Source organism: Camelina sativa, chromosome 4 (genome assembly GCF_000633955.1).
Source record: "Camelina sativa cultivar DH55 chromosome 4, Cs, whole genome shotgun sequence".
Lineage (NCBI taxonomy): Eukaryota > Viridiplantae > Streptophyta > Magnoliopsida > Brassicales > Brassicaceae > Camelina > Camelina sativa.
Genome location: NC_025688.1, coordinates 23816453 through 23835931, shown reverse-complemented (window position 1 = coordinate 23835931; position 19479 = coordinate 23816453). Strand labels below are relative to the sequence as shown.

General features: G+C 36.3%; 1 protein-coding gene across 2 annotated transcripts; it reads left to right on the top strand.

Moving 5' to 3' along the window:
* LOC104782109 lies at positions 17219-19004 on the top strand. 2 transcript variants are annotated; one of them, XM_010506936.2, is made up of 5 exons: positions 17219-17586; positions 17843-17946; positions 18331-18444; positions 18525-18626; positions 18709-19004. In XM_010506936.2, exons 1-5 carry the CDS (start codon positions 17361-17363, stop codon positions 18877-18879), a joined length of 717 nt encoding a protein of 238 aa, XP_010505238.1. In that variant the 5' UTR covers positions 17219-17360; the 3' UTR covers positions 18880-19004. The 2 variants fall into 2 exon arrangements, with proteins under 2 accessions (XP_010505238.1, XP_019100467.1); XM_019244922.1 differs by having other exon boundaries at positions 17223-17586; positions 18328-18444.

Below are 19479 nucleotides of genomic sequence, written 5' to 3'. Positions count from 1 at the left end.
CTTTCAAACATAAAAATTAAAATACAAACTAAGAAAAACATTATCTTTTAAAAATATACCTCGGTGGTTTGACAAAAAAAGGAAATATACTTTGGTCTTGTGAATGCTTGGGATTGAGTCATTGCTACGGCTTGACATCTCTAAGGAATGCTAGTAATTGAGCTATTGCTGGAGTCGAGTAAAGTTCGGAATAGGTTTTTGCTTGATGAGTGTAGAGTGTAGACTGCCTAGTAGTCGATTAAAGATTAGTATTTATAGAGAGGGTAGCGACTAGGTTTGTGGTTTAGGTGATATGAGAATATCTTGGAGAGAAAGTAGGAAATCAAAGATACGAATCATCGAAAATGGTTATTCCAATTTAATTTTAGGCTGTTTTAATCGTTAAATCATTAAGGATTTACGAAGTATTATTTTTTTGTATGTATTTACGCAATTTTTAGCTAACTTTACGGTATTTAATTCAAAATAATATGATATTTGGAAGATTATAATTTGATATTTTCGATGATTTGTTTTGTATGTTTTGCAGGATTGAGGCCGATTCAAATAGAATCCACCAAACAATTAAAGAGCCAAGAAACAATCCAAATCCAGTAAACAATCCAAAAAACAATTAATTGTGATGCCCGTTTGAAGGATCCGACTCAATGGGTCGGTTTGAGGAAAAACATGCGAATTCTCAATTGGATATGCGATTTTCTGTTTTTATTTAGACAAAATTACCCTTGTGAATTTCAATTAACACTCTCTATAAAGCTTAATTCAGTGGCAATTTTAGTAAATAGGCTAGACATTTTGGACATTTTTTTAAATGTATTTTTTTTTTAATTATAAGAAGATTTTCAATCCATTTAATTATAAGAAGATTTTCAATTTTTATATTGCATATTTGTTGTTAATTAGGGATAATTATATTATATTCTTATAAATTTTATTAATTTGTCTTTTTGTAAGTAATATTGAAAAAAAGCTTGATTCACATCAAGTTGGTGTTTTTAGGCAAAATGCTCAATGGTATTCCTGATAGCACGATGCTGCAAGAGAGGAGAGAGAAGAACGAGAGGTAAGGCGAATTTATTGTAAAAATGAATCGTAAAAAGCGAAACTTGTGTGATTTAATATCAACTTCAATCCTGCTAAACGAAATATCAAATCAATCCGCAGAATATCAGCTACATAATCTCCCACAATCTACTCCAAATATTGTACATACCTTGATTTGCTATAAGATCCACTACATTTACCCAAAATCTAAATATATTTACTTCCAAAATCTAAATATATTTACTTCCAAAATCTACTTCGGATACGTAGCTGATTTGCTAATAATATCTACTACATTTACTACCCAAAACTAAATACATACCTCATCACCAAGGAACGATATCGAGAGAGAGAGACAGTTTGATTTCGAATCAACCACTGTCTATTTTTGTTTTCGCAAGCTCATCTTCAGACTCATCTTCAGAATCATTCTCAGGAGCATCTTCAGACTCATTCTCATGAGCATCTTCAGACTCATTCGTAGGAGCATCTTCAGACTCATTCGCAGGAGCATCTTTAGACTGATACGCAGGAGCATCAGACTCATTCTCATCTTCAGGCTAATTCTCATCTTCACGCTCAGGCACAGATGCATTGATGATGAATGTAGCTCTGTTCAAGTCATCAGAAATAGCATCTTCATTCCAACCATATTGGATGAGCAGGAAGAAAGCTTGATTCAATTCAAGTTGGTGTTTTTGGACAAAATGCTCAATGGTATTCCTGATAGTAGGATGCTGCAAGAGAGGAGAGAAAAGAATGAGAGTTAAGGCGAATTAACTGTAAAAAGGAATCGTAAAATACAAAACTTGTATGATTTAATATCAACTTCAATCCTGCTAAACGAAATATCAAATCAATCCGCGGAATGTCAGCTACATAATCTCCCACAATCAACTCCAAATATTGTACATACCTTGATTTGCTATAAGATCCACAACGTTTACCCAAAATCTAAATATATTTACTTCCAAAATCTACTCCGGATAAGTAGCTGATTTGCTAATAATATCTACTACATTTACTACCCAAAACTAAATACATACCTCATCACCTAGGAATGACATCGAGAAAGAGACGGTTTGATTTCGAATCAAGCACTGTCTATTTTTGTTTTCGCAAGCTCATCTTCAGACTCATTCTCATATTCATTCTCAGGAGCATCTTCAGACTCATTCTCAGGAGCATCTTCAGACTCATTCTCAGGAGCATCTTTAGACTCATTCCCAGAAGCATCTTCAGGCTCATTCGCAGGAGCATCTTCAAACTCATTCACAGGAGCATCTTCAAACTCATTCGCAGGAGCATCTTCAGACTCATTCGCAGGAGCATCTTAAGACTCATTCTCAACTTCACGCTCAGGCACAGATGCATTGATGATGAATGTAGCTCTGGTCAAGTCATCAGAAATAGCATCTTCATTCCAATCATATTGGATGAGCAAGAAGAAAGCTTGATTCACATCAAGTTGGTGTTTTTGGGCAAAATGTTCAATGGTATTCCTGATAGCAGGATGACGCAAGAGAGGAGAGAGAATAATGAGAGTTAAGGCGAATTAATTGTAAAAAGGAATCGTAAAAAGCGAAATTTGTGTGATTTAATATCAACTTTAATCCTGCTAAAAGAAATATCAAATCAATCCGCGGAATGTCAGCTACATAATCTCCCACAATCAACTCCAAATATTGTACATACCTTGATTTGCAATAAGATCCACTACATTTACACAAAATCTAAATATATTGACTTCCAAAATCTACTTCGGATACGTAGCTGTTTTGCTAATAATATCTACTACATTTACTACCCAAAACTAAATACATACCTCATCACCAAGGAACGACATCGAGAGAGAGACGGTTTGATTTCGAATCAAGCACTGTCTATTTTTGTTTTCGCAAGCTCATCTTCAGACTCATTCTCAGACTCATTCTCAGGAGCATCTTCAGACTCATTTTCAGGATCATCTTTAGACTCATTCTCAGGAGCATCTTTAGACTCATTCGCAGGAGCATCTTAAGGCTCATTCGCAGGAGCATCTTCAAACTCATTCGCAGGAGCATCTTCAGACTCATTCGCAGGAGCATCTTCAGACTCATTCGCAGGAGCATCAGACTCATTCTCAACTTCACGCTCAGGCACAAATGGATTGATGATGAATGTAGCTATGTTCAAATCATCAGAAATAGCATCTTCATTCCAATCATATTGGATGAGCAAGAAGAAAGCTTGATTCACATCAAGTTGGTGTTTTTGGGCAAAATGTTCAATGGTATTCCTGATAGCAGGATGATGCAAGAGATGAGAGAGAATAATGAGAGTTAAGGCGAATTAATTGTAAAAAGGAATCATAAAAAGCGAAATTTGTGTAATTTAATATCAACTTTAATCCTGCTAAAAGAAATATCAAATCAATCCGCGGAATGTCAGCTACATAATCTCCCACAATCAACTCCAAATATTGTACATACCTTGATTTGCAATAAGATCCACTACATTTACACAAAATCTAAATATATTGACTTCCAAAATCTACTTCGGATACGTAGCTGTTTTGCTAATAATATCTACTACATTTACTACCCAAAACTAAATACATACCTCATCACCAAGGAACGACATCGAGAGAGAGACGGTTTGATTTCGAATCAAGCACTGTCTATTTTTGTTTTCGAAAGCTCATCTTCAGACTCATTCTCAGACTCATTCTCAGGAGCATCTTCAGACTCATTTTCAGGATCATCTTCAGGCTCATTCGCAGGAGCATCTTCAAACTCATTCGCAGGAGCATCTTCAAACTCATTCGCAAGAGCATCTTCAGACTCATTCGCAGGAGCATCTTCAGACTCATTCGCAGGAGCATCAGGCTCATTCTCAACTTCACGCTCAGGCACATATGCATTGATGATGAATGTAGCTCTGTTCAAGTCATCAGAAATAGCATCTTCATTCCAATCATATTGGATGAGCAGGAAGAAAGCTTGATTCACATCAAGTTGGTGTTTTTGGGCAAAATGTTCAATGGTATTTCTGATAGCAGGATGACGCAAGAGAGGAGAGAGAATAATGAGAGTTAAGGCGAATTAATTGTAAAAAGGAATCGTAAAAAGCGAAATTTGTGTGATTTAATATCAACTTTAATCCTGCTAAAAGAAATATCAAATCAATCCGCGGAATGTCAGCTACATAATCTCCCACAATCAACTCCAAATATTGTACATACCTTGATTTGCAATAAGATCCACTACATTTACACAAAATCTAAATATATTGACTTCCAAAATCTACTTCGGATACGTAGCTGTTTTGCTAATAATATCTACTACATTTACTACCCAAAACTAAATACATACCTCATCACCAAGGAACAACATCGAGAGAGAGACGGTTTGATTTCGAATCAAGCACTGTCTATTTTTGTTTTCGCAAGCTCATCTTCAGACTCATTCTCAGACTCATTCTCAGGAGCATCTTCAGACTCATTTTCAGGATCATCTTTAGACTCATTCTCAGGAGCATCTTTAGACTCATTCGCAGGAGCATCTTAAGGCTCATTCGCAGGAGCATCTTCAAACTCATTCGCAGGAGCATCTTCAAACTCATTCGCAAGAGCATCTTCAGACTCATTCGCAGGAGCATCTTCAGACTCATTCGCAGGAGCATCATACTCATTCTCAACTTCACGCTCAGGCACAGATGCATTGATGATGAATGTAGCTATGTTCAAATCATCAGAAATAGCATCTTCATTCCAATCATATTGGATGAGCAGGAACAAAGCTTGATTCACATCAAGTTGGTGTTTTTGGGCAAAATGCTCAATGGTATTCCTGATAGCAGGATGATGCAAGAGAGGAGAGAGAATAATGAGAGTTAAGGCGAATTTATTGTAAAAAGGAATCGTAAAAAGCGAAATTTGTGTGATTTAATATCAACTTTAATCCTGCTAAAAGAAATATCAAATCAATCCGCGGAATGTCAGCTACATAATCTCCCACAATCAACTCCAAATATTGTACATACCCTTAATTGCAATAAGATCCACTACGTTTACCCAAAATCTAAATATATTTGCTTCCAGAATCTACTCTGGATACGTAGCTGATTTGTTAATAATATCTACTACATTTACAACCTAAAACTAAATACATACCTCATCACCAAAGAACGACATCGAGAGAGACAGTTTAATTTCAAATCAAGCACTGTTTATTTTTGTTTTCACAATCGAAGTCCTCTTTTTTTCCCCCAAAATCACATAAAAGAGAAGAAACCTTTTAATGAACGGAAGAAATAGAATAAATGATTAATAAGGTAATAAGAAATTACTTTAATTTCGGATTCTAACCGGGTTCGGTTTACCATTTTACGAATTATGGTCTCAAAGAGAAGAAAAAAATGTTGTTTCAATTTGATAAAGGTTTTAATATTCTTTCCTCAGTTCTACATATAATTTAGTATCCCTCTCAAAACATTTATAAATTTCCCACTAATCCAAACTCGATTAGGATCCATCCATATTATTTTAGTTTTAATGAAATTTAAATTAAAGATTTTATTGTTAAAAATTTGTATTCATTAGTTAGTGAGTAGAGTTATTTACAAAAAAATTTCTTTGAAAAACCTAATTACATATATACATAATAAAATTTATTAATTGACATTTATCCCAAAAATCTAGTCATTTAAATTTTCAACAATCATTGTTGCCAAATATTCACCACTATCAATAATATTGCCAATTTTGTTTTGAAGAACTTAATTCAACAATTATCTCCTAAAATATGATTATATATTTCTAAAAAATGTTATTTTTATCAGTTTCTATTAAAAATATATTTATTTTCCCACATAGAATTATGATTAACTGATTACACCATTTATTGTAATTCTTTCAGTTACAATTAGATATTACTAATTTAAACAAGAGGGGAACAAGTGGCAGCATCGGCGTTAAAAAAGCATGTGGCGTAGAGAGACTCTCTCGCTCTGTTTCCTTTTCCCCTTTCTTCTTCCTCCACCGCCCTGACCGTCCTCTCACATCACTTCTCTCTGTTTCTGTGGTTTCTGTCTGTGTTTGTGCTGCTCTCATGGCGGAGACTTCTACTACGCTTCTCTTCTCCACCTTCTCATTGAAGATGCAGTTGGCGCAACAGAGTGTTGTTTCGAACGAGGACCTGCTGGGTCACAGGACTCTGTATCTGAGAACAGACAAGGAAGCACAGCTGATGTGGTAAGTCCGGTTTGGATGGAATAAGAAGATAAAGCAGAATCGGGAGAGAAGATATCTAGAGAATATCGTTTGCGATGGTTAAGGAAAGTGAGATTGTGGCAAATAAGAAATTGCCTTACTTGAAGATTTGAAGATCTTTTTAAGGTTTTTAGGATGATCGAATATAAAAGATCTAGGGTAGTGTGTGGTAGGTTTTTTTCGCTAACACTGGAAAAACTTTTTGCGTGAGATTGTAACTTCAAGGCTGATCAAAGAAAGCTAAGAAGGTGAGTGTTGGATAATTCTCTTAGATCTATACTGGTGAGAGTTTAGATAGAGAAGAGAAGTGTGCTTAGATTTATTCTTGTAACCGGTTAAGAGTTTAATACGAATAAATAGTAAAAGAGTTTGCTTGGCGTTTTCCAAGCAGAAGATTGTGGTGTTATTCCTGTATACCTTTACAATTGGAATCAGAGCGGAAACCTGATAAAAGTTTGCTTGTCTTTTCAACAAGTGAGATCTTGAGACAAGAGGTATGGAGAAACCACAAGCTTTTATTGCGATATCGAAAGTTCTGAAACTGGATCCAAAGCATTATGGGCATTGGAAGGTGTCGGTCAAACATGTTATTCAAGGTATCGACATGGAGGCCTGGTTTTCTATTGAAGATGGCTGGACCGAACCAATGGTGAAAAATGACAAGGGTGAATCGATGCTTAAACCTCGAAAGCGGTGGATTGCAGAAAAAAAGGCTGAGGCTAAGCACAACTCTCAAGCCTTGTCGGTGATTTTCAAGTCCCTACCACTGGATCATTTCAATAGGGTCCAGGGTTGTGTGGATGCGGAAGAAGCTTGGGATATCCTCCAAGTAACCTTTGAAGGAACTATTAATGTAAAAAAGAACATGCCTGGACAATCTAGCCTCAGATTTCGAGAATTTGTCCATGGAAGAAGGTGAGACCATTGCGAGTTACATCAGTCGGTTGAGTGCTATCGCACTGGAAGCTGTTATCATGGGAAAACATTACAAGGACAAGAACCTGGTAAAGAAATTTCTTAGGAGCATTCCAGACAAGTTTCAACCACATCGATCTGCCATTGATGTTTCCTTGGAACACATATGAGTTGAAGTTCAGTCAAGTTGTTGGGATGATGCAGTCGTTTGAGATGTAGCTGAATAAAAAGGAACAACGCACTGAACGATCATTTGCTCTAAAGGTTGTTGAAACGTCGAATAATGCTGAGACACAAGATACTGCAGATGAAGAAAAAGTTGGGTTGCTTGTTAGGAAATTCTTCAAGAAGATGGAGCGTGGTCAGTATAGAGGATCCCCATCTACAGTCAGAAGTGATTCATAAAGGGACTTTAAGAGGGGTGATAGGCAAGAGTGCCAATGTCTGGAGTGTGAAAGATACGGACATCTCAACGCAGAATGCCCTAACTACAAACGCAGAGGGCTGATGCAGTGTTATGGATGCAAAGGATATGGACACACCAAGGCTGAATGTCCTACAAAAGAGAGTAAATCCAAATCTTTTGTCGTCTGGAGTGATAGTGACTTTGATGATTACGAGCAAGATGGTGAAGTTCTCAATAACTATGTGGCTCTGCTGGGAGTCATTGAGGAAGATGAGGTGGTGGAGCAGGAAGTGAAGGATCAATCAGCTGTTGTGTCAGACTCTGAAGATGATGAGGCGGATCTACCCGCTGAGGAACAGCTTATTCTGTTAATTTCAAGTCTGGTTCAGAAAACTCAGAAGTATGATGTTCTGCTGGCTGAAAATACAGATCTCTGGCAAGGTTAAACTCGCTGTCTTCAGATCTTGAGGAGGAAAGAGCTAAGTCTTAGGGACTTGAAAAGCAACTGGAAGAGCAGCTTAAAAACATCAGGATGCTGAGCAAAGGAACAAAGGATCTTGACACCATTCTGAGTGGTGGGAGGATTGGTAATACTAAGTGGGGACTTGAGTATCAAGGTAATGATGCTTCAACATCCACAAAATTTGTCAAGGGTCTTGACACAGATAACAAAGAAGCTATATCCATCCAAACAAAGACACAAGCGGTAATACCAGTTAAAACCAACGTTCACCAAGCAAGAAATGTGCATTCTCAAAGGAGGATATGGGCTTCTTACCGAGCACCTTTTAGAGTTATGCCTGTGACTTAGTCATTTGATTCATATGGGTTGGCTGCAAATCACTACTCAACACATCAGGCATTTGGACCAGCTTATCAAGTTTCACGAAGTTGGAGAAACGGGTGTTGGTACTGTGGAAACCTAACTCATTTTAAAGCATAGTGCTATGAGTACAACAGTCGAGTGTCAAGGACCACTCAACAAGTGACTTATCCTAGAGATATGAAACCAATCAACAAGCCACTGTTTGTCAAGAGGAGTGGTATTTACTGTAATGTAGCACAGACTGAGGGTAAGTTTGGTTCTGACCAAAATAAATGGTACTTTGATAGTGGATGTTCCAGACACATGACTGGAGCTCATACCAACCTGTCGAAATTTGAGAATGCGTCTACTGGTCGGGTTACTTTCGGTGATGGAGCAAAAGGAGAAATCAAAGGCAAAGGTGTTACTGGCGGAAGTGCACAACCTAGTCTGAGAGATGTTTTTTTAATTGATGGGTTAAAGGCAAATCTCATTAGTGTCAGTCAGTCGTGTGATGAAGGCCTGGATGTTACCTTCACTAAACGAGATTGCAAAGCTGTTGATCAACAAGGATCTGTGAAGCTCGAAGACAAGTGGTCAGGTTAACTGTTATATGTGGAAATCAACAAATCATTGCTTTCATGCATCCACTGGGTCCGACACTGAGTTGTGGCACCGTAAGCTGGGTCATCTGAACATACGCACCATGCATAAACTCGCACATCAAGGTATTGTTAGAGGGATACCTAAGCTCTAATCTGATCAACACTTTGTGTGTGGACCATGCAACAAAGGAAAACAGGTAAAAGTGTCACACAAGGCATTTCCTGATGGATCTTATGGGTCCAATTCGAGTCAATAGCATGTTGGGTAAATGATTCAATTATGTTCTGGTCGATGATTTCTCTCGCTACACATGGGTGCGATTTCTTAGGGAAAAATCAGACACACTTGAATGCTTTCGCATCTTGGGTCTTCAAATTAAAGGCGAGAAGTGGGCTATCAAGGCAATACATAGTGATCGCGGTGGTGAATATCAGAATGAGCAGTTTAATCAGTTTTGCACTGCTTAGGGTATTATGCATCAATTCTCAGCACCCAGGACACCAGAACAAAATGGCGTAGTTGAACGGAAGAACAAAACCTTGCAGGAGATGGCAAGAGCGATGCTTCATGGGAATCAAGTTCCTCAACAGTTCTAGGATGAGGCTGTTAATACTGCATGTTACATTATCAACCGGATGTATGTTCGACCAGGAACCTCCAAGACACCCTATGAATTGTGGAAGGGTCGCACTCCATCAGTCAGCTATTTCCATGTTTTTGGCTATGTATGCTACATCTTAAATAACAAAGATCAGCTAGGAAAATTTGATTCAAAGAGCGATGATGGGGTGTTTCTGGGTTATTCTGGCAATAGTATTGCTTTCCATGTATATAACAAGCGTCTGCATTCTATTCAGGAAACTGTCAATGTGGTGTTTGATGATATTTCTTTTCAGCGAGTCTCACACATATCAATCCCATACCCAGATAACTCGGTAACTGATGCTCCTGAATCATCTTCTAGTGTTCTCGAGTCGCCAGCCTCCACAACACCTTCTTGTGTTCCTTCTAACGTGTGTCCTCTTCCAGATGTCTCTCAGGTGCATCGGAATCACTCCTCTAATGATGTTATTGGAGAGATTCAGGGGGGGAAGAGTTACCAGGGGAAAATAGATTGACTTTCTCCATCTGACTGGAAAGAAACAGCGATCAATCATTCAGCAAGTGCCTCAGGACTCTGAAGTTGTACAATTTGCATGTTTTGCTTCCTCCATTAAGCCAAAGAATCACAAAGAAGCACTGGCCGATGAATTTTGGATAGCTGCTATGCAAGATGAGCTTGAACAGTTTGCTTGCAGTGATGTATGGGAGCTCACAAGCAGACCGGTGGATGTTAATGTGGTAGGAACCAAATGGATTTTCAAGAACAAGAGTGATGAGAATGGATGCATTGTGAGAAATAAATCTCGCCTTGTTGCTCAGGGTTACTCACAAGTAGAAGGAATCGACTTTGATGAAACCTTCGCACCAGTGGCAAGATTGGAATCCATTCGTTTCCTATTTGGCGTGGATTGTGCATTAAATTTCACATTGCATCAGATGGATGTCAAGAGTGTATTTCTTAATGGGATTCTTCACGAGGAGGTCTATGTTGAGCAACCTAAAGGGTTTGAAGATCCACAGTATCCGCAAGATCTATACAAACTGAAGAAAGCTTTGTATGGACTCAAACAAGCACCTAGAGCCTGGTATGAGAGGTCGACAACGTTTCTTATGGAGCAAGGCTATGTTCGCGGAAATGTGGACAAGACTCTGTTCATTCTTAGTATTGACAAGGGCCTGATGTTTGTTAAGATCTATGTCGATGACATTGTTTTTGGATCAACTTGCCAGTAACTCGTCACTCAGTTTGTCCAAAATATGACTAAAAAGTTTGAAATGAGTATGTGTAGTGAACTAACTTATTTCTTGGGCTTGCAGGTACAACAGTCAGCTGATGGCATATTTGTGTCTCAAAGCACATATGCGAGGGGTTTGATAACTCGATTTGGTCTTACAACTAGTAACGAGGCCAAGATACCTATGGGGGTGAATAACAAGCTCTCAAAGGATGAAGCAGGAGAAGACGTAGACGAGAAGCTGTATCGAGGAATGATTGGTAGCCTTCTGTATCTGGCAGCAAGCCGTCCTGACATCTTCTTAGCGGTTGGTGTATGTGTTAGATATCAAGCCAAACCTAAGAAGTCACATCTCTTGGCTGTAAAGAAGATCATCAAGTATATCAAAGGCACTATCGAACTCGGTATTTATTATACCAAGGACACAACCACCAGTCTAACAGGCTACTGTGATGCTGATTGGGCTGGTTCTGTGGATGATCGCGGAAGCACAAGTGGTGGATGCTTCTTCATGGAAAACAATCTCATATCCTGACACAACAAGAAACAAAATAGTGTGTCTCTGTCAACAGCAGAAGCGGAATACATAGACTTGGGGAGCTGTTGCACACAACTAATATGGATGAAGCAGATGGCTGCTGACTATGGTATTGTTTCTGACTCTATCTTGATTCATTGTGACAATCAAAGTGCAATAAACATCTCGAAAAACCCGGTTCAACATTCTCGAACTAAACACATAGATATCAGACATCACTTCATTAGGGATTTGGTTGAGGCGAAACTGATTGAGATTGATCATGTCCGTACTGAATTTCAATTGGCTGATTTGTTTACTAAACCTTTGGACTTTACTAGATTCACTAATCTGCGTAAGTCCATTGGGATCTGTAAAATCTAATTCTTTGTTGAGTTTGTGCTGTCTTGGCTGTTAGGAACATGCATCAAATCAGGCCATGGAAATCCTAGGATATATAAGAGGTTAGCAGTTTTCTTGTACTTAAAGGCTGGGTGGAAAATAGTTGCTTGTCATGCCGGTCCATGTCCCTGTAAAACGTTGTCGTGGCATTAGGAGGTCAAAGAGCTGAGGAGAGACAAAGCCCTGTGTAATTTCCAGAGGTTAAGCTGCCGTCGGTGATTGATTAAGCCAAGTGTTATCACTGGATGTCATGATTTTCGAAGCACAAAAAGATGGCAGTCCCAAGCCCAAGCACTGTGAAACATCAAAAAAAAAAAAAGGTGGGGACGAATCTTGCTTCTTGATCTCTCCAAATAATTTACACCTGCCTGTTTGGTTGACATTGAAAGGACTGAAGGCATGACAGTGTGAAAATCTAGCCACCATTGTCGACTGGTGATCTTTGACAATCCAAGAGGTTATGGTAGTATTTGAGGTGTGTGCCGCTACATGTCATTGGCATGAGCTCACTGGGTGAGGTTTCCAGGTATGTTCCAAGTGTTTAAAATTAAAATATCATGGTTTGATCTCCATCTGGGTCCCTCAACAATTCTCTGTGAAGTTTGAAGTTTCTGATTGATAGGATACATTAACTTCCATGATTGTTGCTTTTCCTTCTTCGGAAGGTTTTTGTTGGACTAAGTGTTTGTTTGAGTGGTTACAGCACCAAATATTTCAGTATTGCTTTGTCGACTTGATTTGCAAGGCTCTGAGGTTGTCAGCTGAGATTATGCCGTATGCAACGGTTGCAGGTTCGTAAGTTTGTTGACTCATCTACTTGTTATCTATCTTCATTGGGTGTTTTTGACTCATGTTTGCCAAACAAGCTGGGGGAGATGTGACGGGGATTCTAGTGGATGACCGGTTCTGTTATGGGGGAGTTCTGTTGCTAACTATGTGGGGGAGCCATTTCTCTTCCTTGTCTTGTGTTTTCTGTGTGGTTTTTGCTCATGTCAGGTTTTTGAAAATCGGGTGCTTCTTTGTCAACTTGAGTAAAAAAGGGGGAGATTGTAGATGCAGTTGGCGCAACAGAGTGTTGTTTCGAACGAGGACATGCTGGGTCACAGGACTCTGTATCTGAGAACAGATAAGTGGAGATTGGCAAGGAAGCATAGCTGACGTGGCAAGTCCGGTTTGGATGGAATAAGAAGATAAAGCAGAATCGGGAGAGAAGATATCTGGAGAATATCGTTTGCGATGGTTAAGGAAAGTGAGATTGTGGCAAACAAGAAATTGCCTTACTTGAAGAAGATAAAGCAGAATCGGGAGAGAAGATATCTGGAGAATATCGTTTGCGATGGTTAAGGAAAGTGAGATTGTGGCAAACAAGAAATTGCCTTACTTGAAGATTTGAAGATCTTTTTAGGGTTTTTAGGGTGATCGAATATAAAAGATCTAGGGTAGTGTGTGGTAGGTTTTTTCGCTAACACTGGAAAAACCTTTTGCGTGAGATTGTAAATTCAAGGCTGATCAAAGAAAGCTAAGAAGGTGAGTGTTGGATAATTCTCTTAGATCTATACTGGTGAGATTTTAGATAGAGAAGAGATGTGTGCTTAGTTAGATTTATTCTTGTAACTGGTTAAGAGTTTAATAAGAATAAATAGTAAAAGCGTTTGCTTGGCGTTTTCAAAGCAGAAGATTCTGGTGTTATTCCTCTATACCTTTACACTCATCTCATCTCACCATCTCTCATGTTTTTCACTCTCATCATCATCATCATCCCTCCCCCGCTCGATTCTCATCTCTTCTTCTTTCCCGCATTCGGCCTTCTCGATTCGCCGTTAAGGCTTTGCATTACGGTAGCTTCTCCGATGACGATGCTTTCAGCTTCTTCCCTTGGTCCGATGCAAACAACGGTAATTAAATCTAATTACGGGAGGGTCTCATCTCACTCACTCTTATTGTTGGAATTAGATTAGGGTATCTCATATGATCTAATCCAAATCAGGGTGATCTGATCTCAATCTTTATGTTATGATGCTTGTTGATCATTCTTGAATTATGTAATTTAACAGTTTTTGAACACTTTTTCACATTTCTTGAAATCATATGCAATTCCTGAGTTGTGATATGTGGCAATTTGTTTTGTTTTGTTTTGTTTTACAGACATTGAATTGGTTTCTGAAGAAAGGATTACACCTTTTACTTCTGATGGGTTAGTTCAAATTGGAGGCAATACATTTAAACTATAAGTTGTATTTGTTGTTTAAATATGTTATAATTATATAATAATTAATAATTTTATGGTTTAAAGTTTAAACCATATAATATTGCAATATAATTTATTTTTACATAATATTTATTAATTAATTTAATTAGATATGTCTATTCCCGGATACCAATAGTGTTAACAAAATAATGAAATGATGTTTTACCCGTTTAACACCAAATTAATTATATTTTAAATTTATATAAATATCGACAAAACTTGTCCCGCTATATAACTCCGTCCCGAGATATTTTAATTTGCACTATATAATCTTAATTTTTAATATTTATTGTTTTATTATAAATATTAGATTGAGTTGATATGTTATTTATTAAGGTTGTAACCATTTACATTTTATATAAGATTAGCGCTTCTTATAAAGTATAATACTTGGAATTCTTAAAACGGTTGAGTATTTCTCATATTTGAAATTTTGTAAAAGTTTAAATATATTATTCATATCTTAAAGGTCTTCTAACTTATTTAAAAAGTTGAAATATTTATAATATTTAAACTTCTTATAAATTTTAAATATTTATAATATTTGAAACTTCATAAACTTTTAAATATTATTAATATTTTAACATTTTATAAAGTTTAACTTTAAAAAAAATATTTATAATATTTATACTTTTTTATAAAATATATATATTTATAATATTTAACTTTTTAAAAATTTTAAATATTTATAATATTTAACTTTAAAAATTTCTAAAAATAAAAAACCGGAATAAACCAAATAAAAGTTTATTAAGTTTGAATGCCTGATAAATCAAGTTTTCTACTCATTTGTATTATGAATCATTTTAATCTCTTTTCTAGTATGACTCTGAACTATTGTCCAATTTTTTTAGGCGATGTAAGATATTGTACCCATATTTTTTTATTCATCTATTGAGTAATATATGTCCGTTTTTAAAAATTTGTATTACATCATATGCAGGAAAAATCACAATTTTTATTAACTAATGTATTATAGAATAATTCAAGATAATTTAAATATAAATTCAAATAAAAATGAAAGGGAATCATATATTTATGTTTGAATGAGGTAGAAATATTTCTTTATTTTTTTAAATCTCACCTATAGTTAATTTTAAAACTTTTGGTAACTAATATTAAAATCAATGTATTAAATGTAAAAACTTTCTAAAAAGTATTTTTTTTTTTAGCAAAAACTGCTGCAAAAATACTAGTATAAATGTCCCATGCTTTTCTCCTAAACATTTTTTTGGTAATACTCTTTTTATTGGTATCTTTCCCATAATTATATTCCACGTAGATAAATAAAAAACACTAACAAATGAGTACTTTGTCCGTTTATTACCGATGCTGTGTCAGGATATTTAATTCATTAATCGGGTGACAGGCTGGCTAGTTGGTTCTTTCAAGCGAGTCGAATCTTGTTGGCTTTACAAAATGATTTGTGGTTTTTTGCTGTGTAGTCAGTCACCAACAGTGGGATGTATACTCCATGGGTCTCTTCAGGTAGCGCAGGCAGAAATATCCTCTAGTTCAAGTACAAACCACAATGACGCCATTTAAGGAGAAGGTTAATATGTGCAAGAGCATCCTTCCTGCAGTCAGTTGTAACAAATTGTGTATCCGATTGCAAGCAACGCAAAACTTATAGTGTATTTCCACATGATCAACTTCATCTTCATCTTTATCTTCATTTTCATCCTATTTAAATTTAATAAAATTTTAATTAAAAAAATTATTATAAAAAAATTGTATTCAAAGCTTTTTTATAAAACAAAATATAATTTTTTAGTTAGTGAGTAGAGTTATTTACATATATTTTTTCTTTGAAAAAACTAATTACATATATACGTCTAAAATTTATTAATTAACTTTTATTACAAATATCTAGTAATGTTAAATCTTCAACAATTACCATAGTTTTGCCAGATATTAACCACTATCAATTATATTGCCAGTTTTTTTTTTAAATATTCTTTCTTCAGTTCTTTTAAATGAAATACTATCCAAACATATTCTTTTTTGTTTATGCCAAGATATTTTAAATGAAATCAATATCATCTTCATCCTCATCTTCATCTCTAGGCTCATTCTCAGGCTCAAGCACAAATGCATTGATAATGAATGTAGCTTTGTTCACGTCATCACAAATAGCCTCGTCATTCCAATCATATTGGATGAGGAGGAAGAAAGCTTGATTCACATCAAGACGGTGCTGTTGGGAAAAATGCTCAATCGTTTCCCTAATAGTAGAATGCTGCAAGAGAGAAGAGGCATATCAGTTACATAATCTCACAAAATCTACTCTAAATACATACTTGATTTGCTAAGATCTACTATATTTACTCCCAAAATCTAGATACATACCTTATCACCAAGGAACGGCATCGAGAGAGATTGTTTCGAATCAAAGCATTGTTTAAAAAAAAAACTAATTACATATATACATCTAAAATTTATCAATTAACATTTATCACAAAAATGTAGTAATTTAAATTTTCAACAGTCACCAAAGTTGTTGCCAAATATTCACTACTATCAATAATATTGCCAATTTTTGGTTTGAAAACTTAATTCAACAATTATCTCCTAAAATATGATTATATAATTTTCTAAAAAAATGTTATTTTATAAGTTTCTATTAAAAAATATATTTTCCCACATAGAATTGTGATTACACAATTTATTGTAATTCTTTCATATATTACTAATTGTGATAGTAAAGTTATTTCAAATTAACCATTAATCCAAAAAAAACATTGGTATCGTTTTCCTTAAACGGTAATAATAATATTAAAAATATTCTTAATGTCAATATTTAAAATTTAATATTTAATTATGAAAAATCAATAAGGAAAAGTTAATTAAGTTGAAGTTTTATCGAAAACCAAATAATAATATTTAATTAATTGTAGGAAAAAGTTAAAAACTAACAGAAGCAGAAGACATGGAAATTGGAAAGGTTTTCTTAATGGTGCCATACTGCCATGGCGTATCCATTTAAAGATTGTATATCGAGAACAACACTAAAAAAAAAAAAGTTTCATATGATAAAAGGTGGTGACGTGGTGTTGCACTTTGTTCTACATTAAGACAGACATAAACCAGATAACATTATGTTCCGTTTGTTTATAGTTCAGTTCGGTCTTAAAACAAAACAAAAAAAAACGAAAAGAGAAGAAAAAATAAAAACAAGAGGGGGGCACGTGGCAACATCGGCTTTAAAAAAGCATGTGGCGTAGAGAGACTCGCTCTGTTTTCTGCTTTCCCCTTCTTCTTCTTCATCCACCGCCCTCTCACGTCACGTCTCTCTGTTTCTGTGGTTTCTGTCTGTGTTTGTGCTCTCATGGCGGAGACCTCTACTACGCTTCTCTTCTCCACCTTCTCCTCTCACCTCACCATCTCTCCTGTTCGTCACTCTTATCATCATCATCATCATCCCTCCCCCGCTCGATTCTCATCTCTTTTTTCCCGCGTTCGGCCTTCTCGATTCGCTGTTAAGGCTTCGCATTACGGTAGCTTCTCCGATGACGATGCTTTCAGCTTCTTCCCTTGGTCCGATGCAAACAACGGTAAATCTAATTACGGGAGGGTCTCATCTCGCTCACTCTTATTTAGATTAGGGTCTTCATATGATCTAATCCAAATCAGGGTGATCTGATCTCAATCTTTATGTTATGATGCTACTTGATCATTTCTTGAATCATGTAATTTGACGATTGTTGAAGACTTTATTGACATTTCTTGAATCATATGCAATTCCTGAGTTGTGATCTGTGGGATAATTGCTGAAAAATCAGAAGTATTGCAATTTGTTTTGTATTACAGACATTGAATGGGTTCCTGAAGAAAGGATTACACTTTTCACTTCTGATGGGCTAGTTCAGATTGGTGGCAACATGGTTCCTCGTCGCATCAAATCTTCCTCTCATGTATGCAAATTTCATTATCTTTGATTGACACTTTTGTTTGTGTTCTTGCTTGGAACTTCTTACAAGTTCACAACTAGTCAGGTTTTCAAATGTATATAGATTGAGATTGTGACTCTGTCTTTGCCTAAGAGGTGTCTTGTTACTTGCCCGCCGTTGTGCTATCATCAAATCATCTCATGTATGCATTTCATTGCTTATGTTTGGATTTGTTTGATTCCGTGGCTGTGGATAACAGATTTGTGTTCTTACAAGTAAACAATGTAGAACCGATATCGAGGTTTCTTATCTTAGGAGGTGTAATTACTATCCCCATTGTGCTGTCATAATTTTGATTACATATGTCTTTTCTTGGACTATATTGAATCATATGCTTTGTGACAGAAGAAACATGGGAGATCCAAATCACCGGAAAAACACCAAAAGTTTCAAGAAAGTGCTTACATGGATCCTGCTCAAGGTCTATGCCTTGGAGCTCTATTTGACATCGCAGCTACAAACGTACGCAACGCTTACTTTTTCGGTTTGCTCAAACTAGACAACACAGATAATGTAGTGCACTGTATTAAAAACAATGTCAGGGACTGGATATGGGAAGAAGACTATGTATCATTGGATTCTGCCGTTCTGTTGAGATGCTTAGTGATGTTGTTGAAGACACTGTCTTAGAACATGGTGGAGAGGTTTGGGCTTTCCATGAAATCACTCGATCTCTTTCTCTTTTTAACATTCTTTCTAAACTAACTTCTACTTTGTTTTAAAAAGATTGTTGCTACAGAGAAAGAGAGCACAAGCGGTTTACAAGAGAAACTAACAATGACAGTGGCAGTTCCATATCTCTGGGGAGTTCCTCCGGCTGCAGAAAGGCTTCACCTTGCGGTTCGAACAGGTGGTGGCATCGTCGACAAAGTTTATTGGCAATGGCATTTCTTGTGATTCACAAAGTTCTCCAAAACATTGGCTCTAACTCACAACCCTCAAGTGTTTATATATCATTCATTGTACAGAACCTTTTACATTTGCTATAAATTCCCCTAATACATACTTTGATCTAATAATCTCTTTATGCTTTTCCTGTTTAGCTAGATAACAAGATATATTTTCGTTAGAGATCTGTTTGATGGGGGTATTGGGTTTTCATTTGGACTAGCTTGACTTATATGGCCCTGTCAAGGAATGCATAAATTTTGAAAAGGTTTGGATGTTTTCATTAATAACTTGGAGATTATAGGATATATTCTCTTCATGGAGATGCAGAAAAATACGATACTCTTACTACTAAAAGCGTCTGAAGATCCTATTGAATGACCTTAAAGTAGTCTGATCAACAGGTCAATTAAACCCAATGTGTATTCCACCACGATCTAGTGGTATCGTTGTAACACTTCAGGATCGAATCCACAGAGACCAAGCGATGCACTATAAAATTGTATAGATTTGAATTTAGCTAACGCAAAAAGAAAGATTGTGTTTCAGTAACCGATTAAAAGCAAAAAATAAATAAGAGTTTTGCAATCAAGGAAGGATATTGGGTGT

What these genes read in the sequence shown, in the direction of transcription:
- LOC104782109 (XM_019244922.1), top strand. Translation starts at nt 17,361, where the DNA reads ATGGCGGAGACCTCTACTACGCTTCTCTTCTCCACCTTCTCCTCTCAC. An exon ending in GCATCAAATCTTCCTCTCAT is followed by an intron (nt 17,947 to 18,327) that starts GTATGCAAATTT and finishes GCTTTGTGACAG; the next exon opens with AAGAAACATGGGAGATCCAA. An exon ending in TCTTAGAACATGGTGGAGAG is followed by an intron (nt 18,627 to 18,708) that starts GTTTGGGCTTTC and finishes TGTTTTAAAAAG; the next exon opens with ATTGTTGCTACAGAGAAAGA.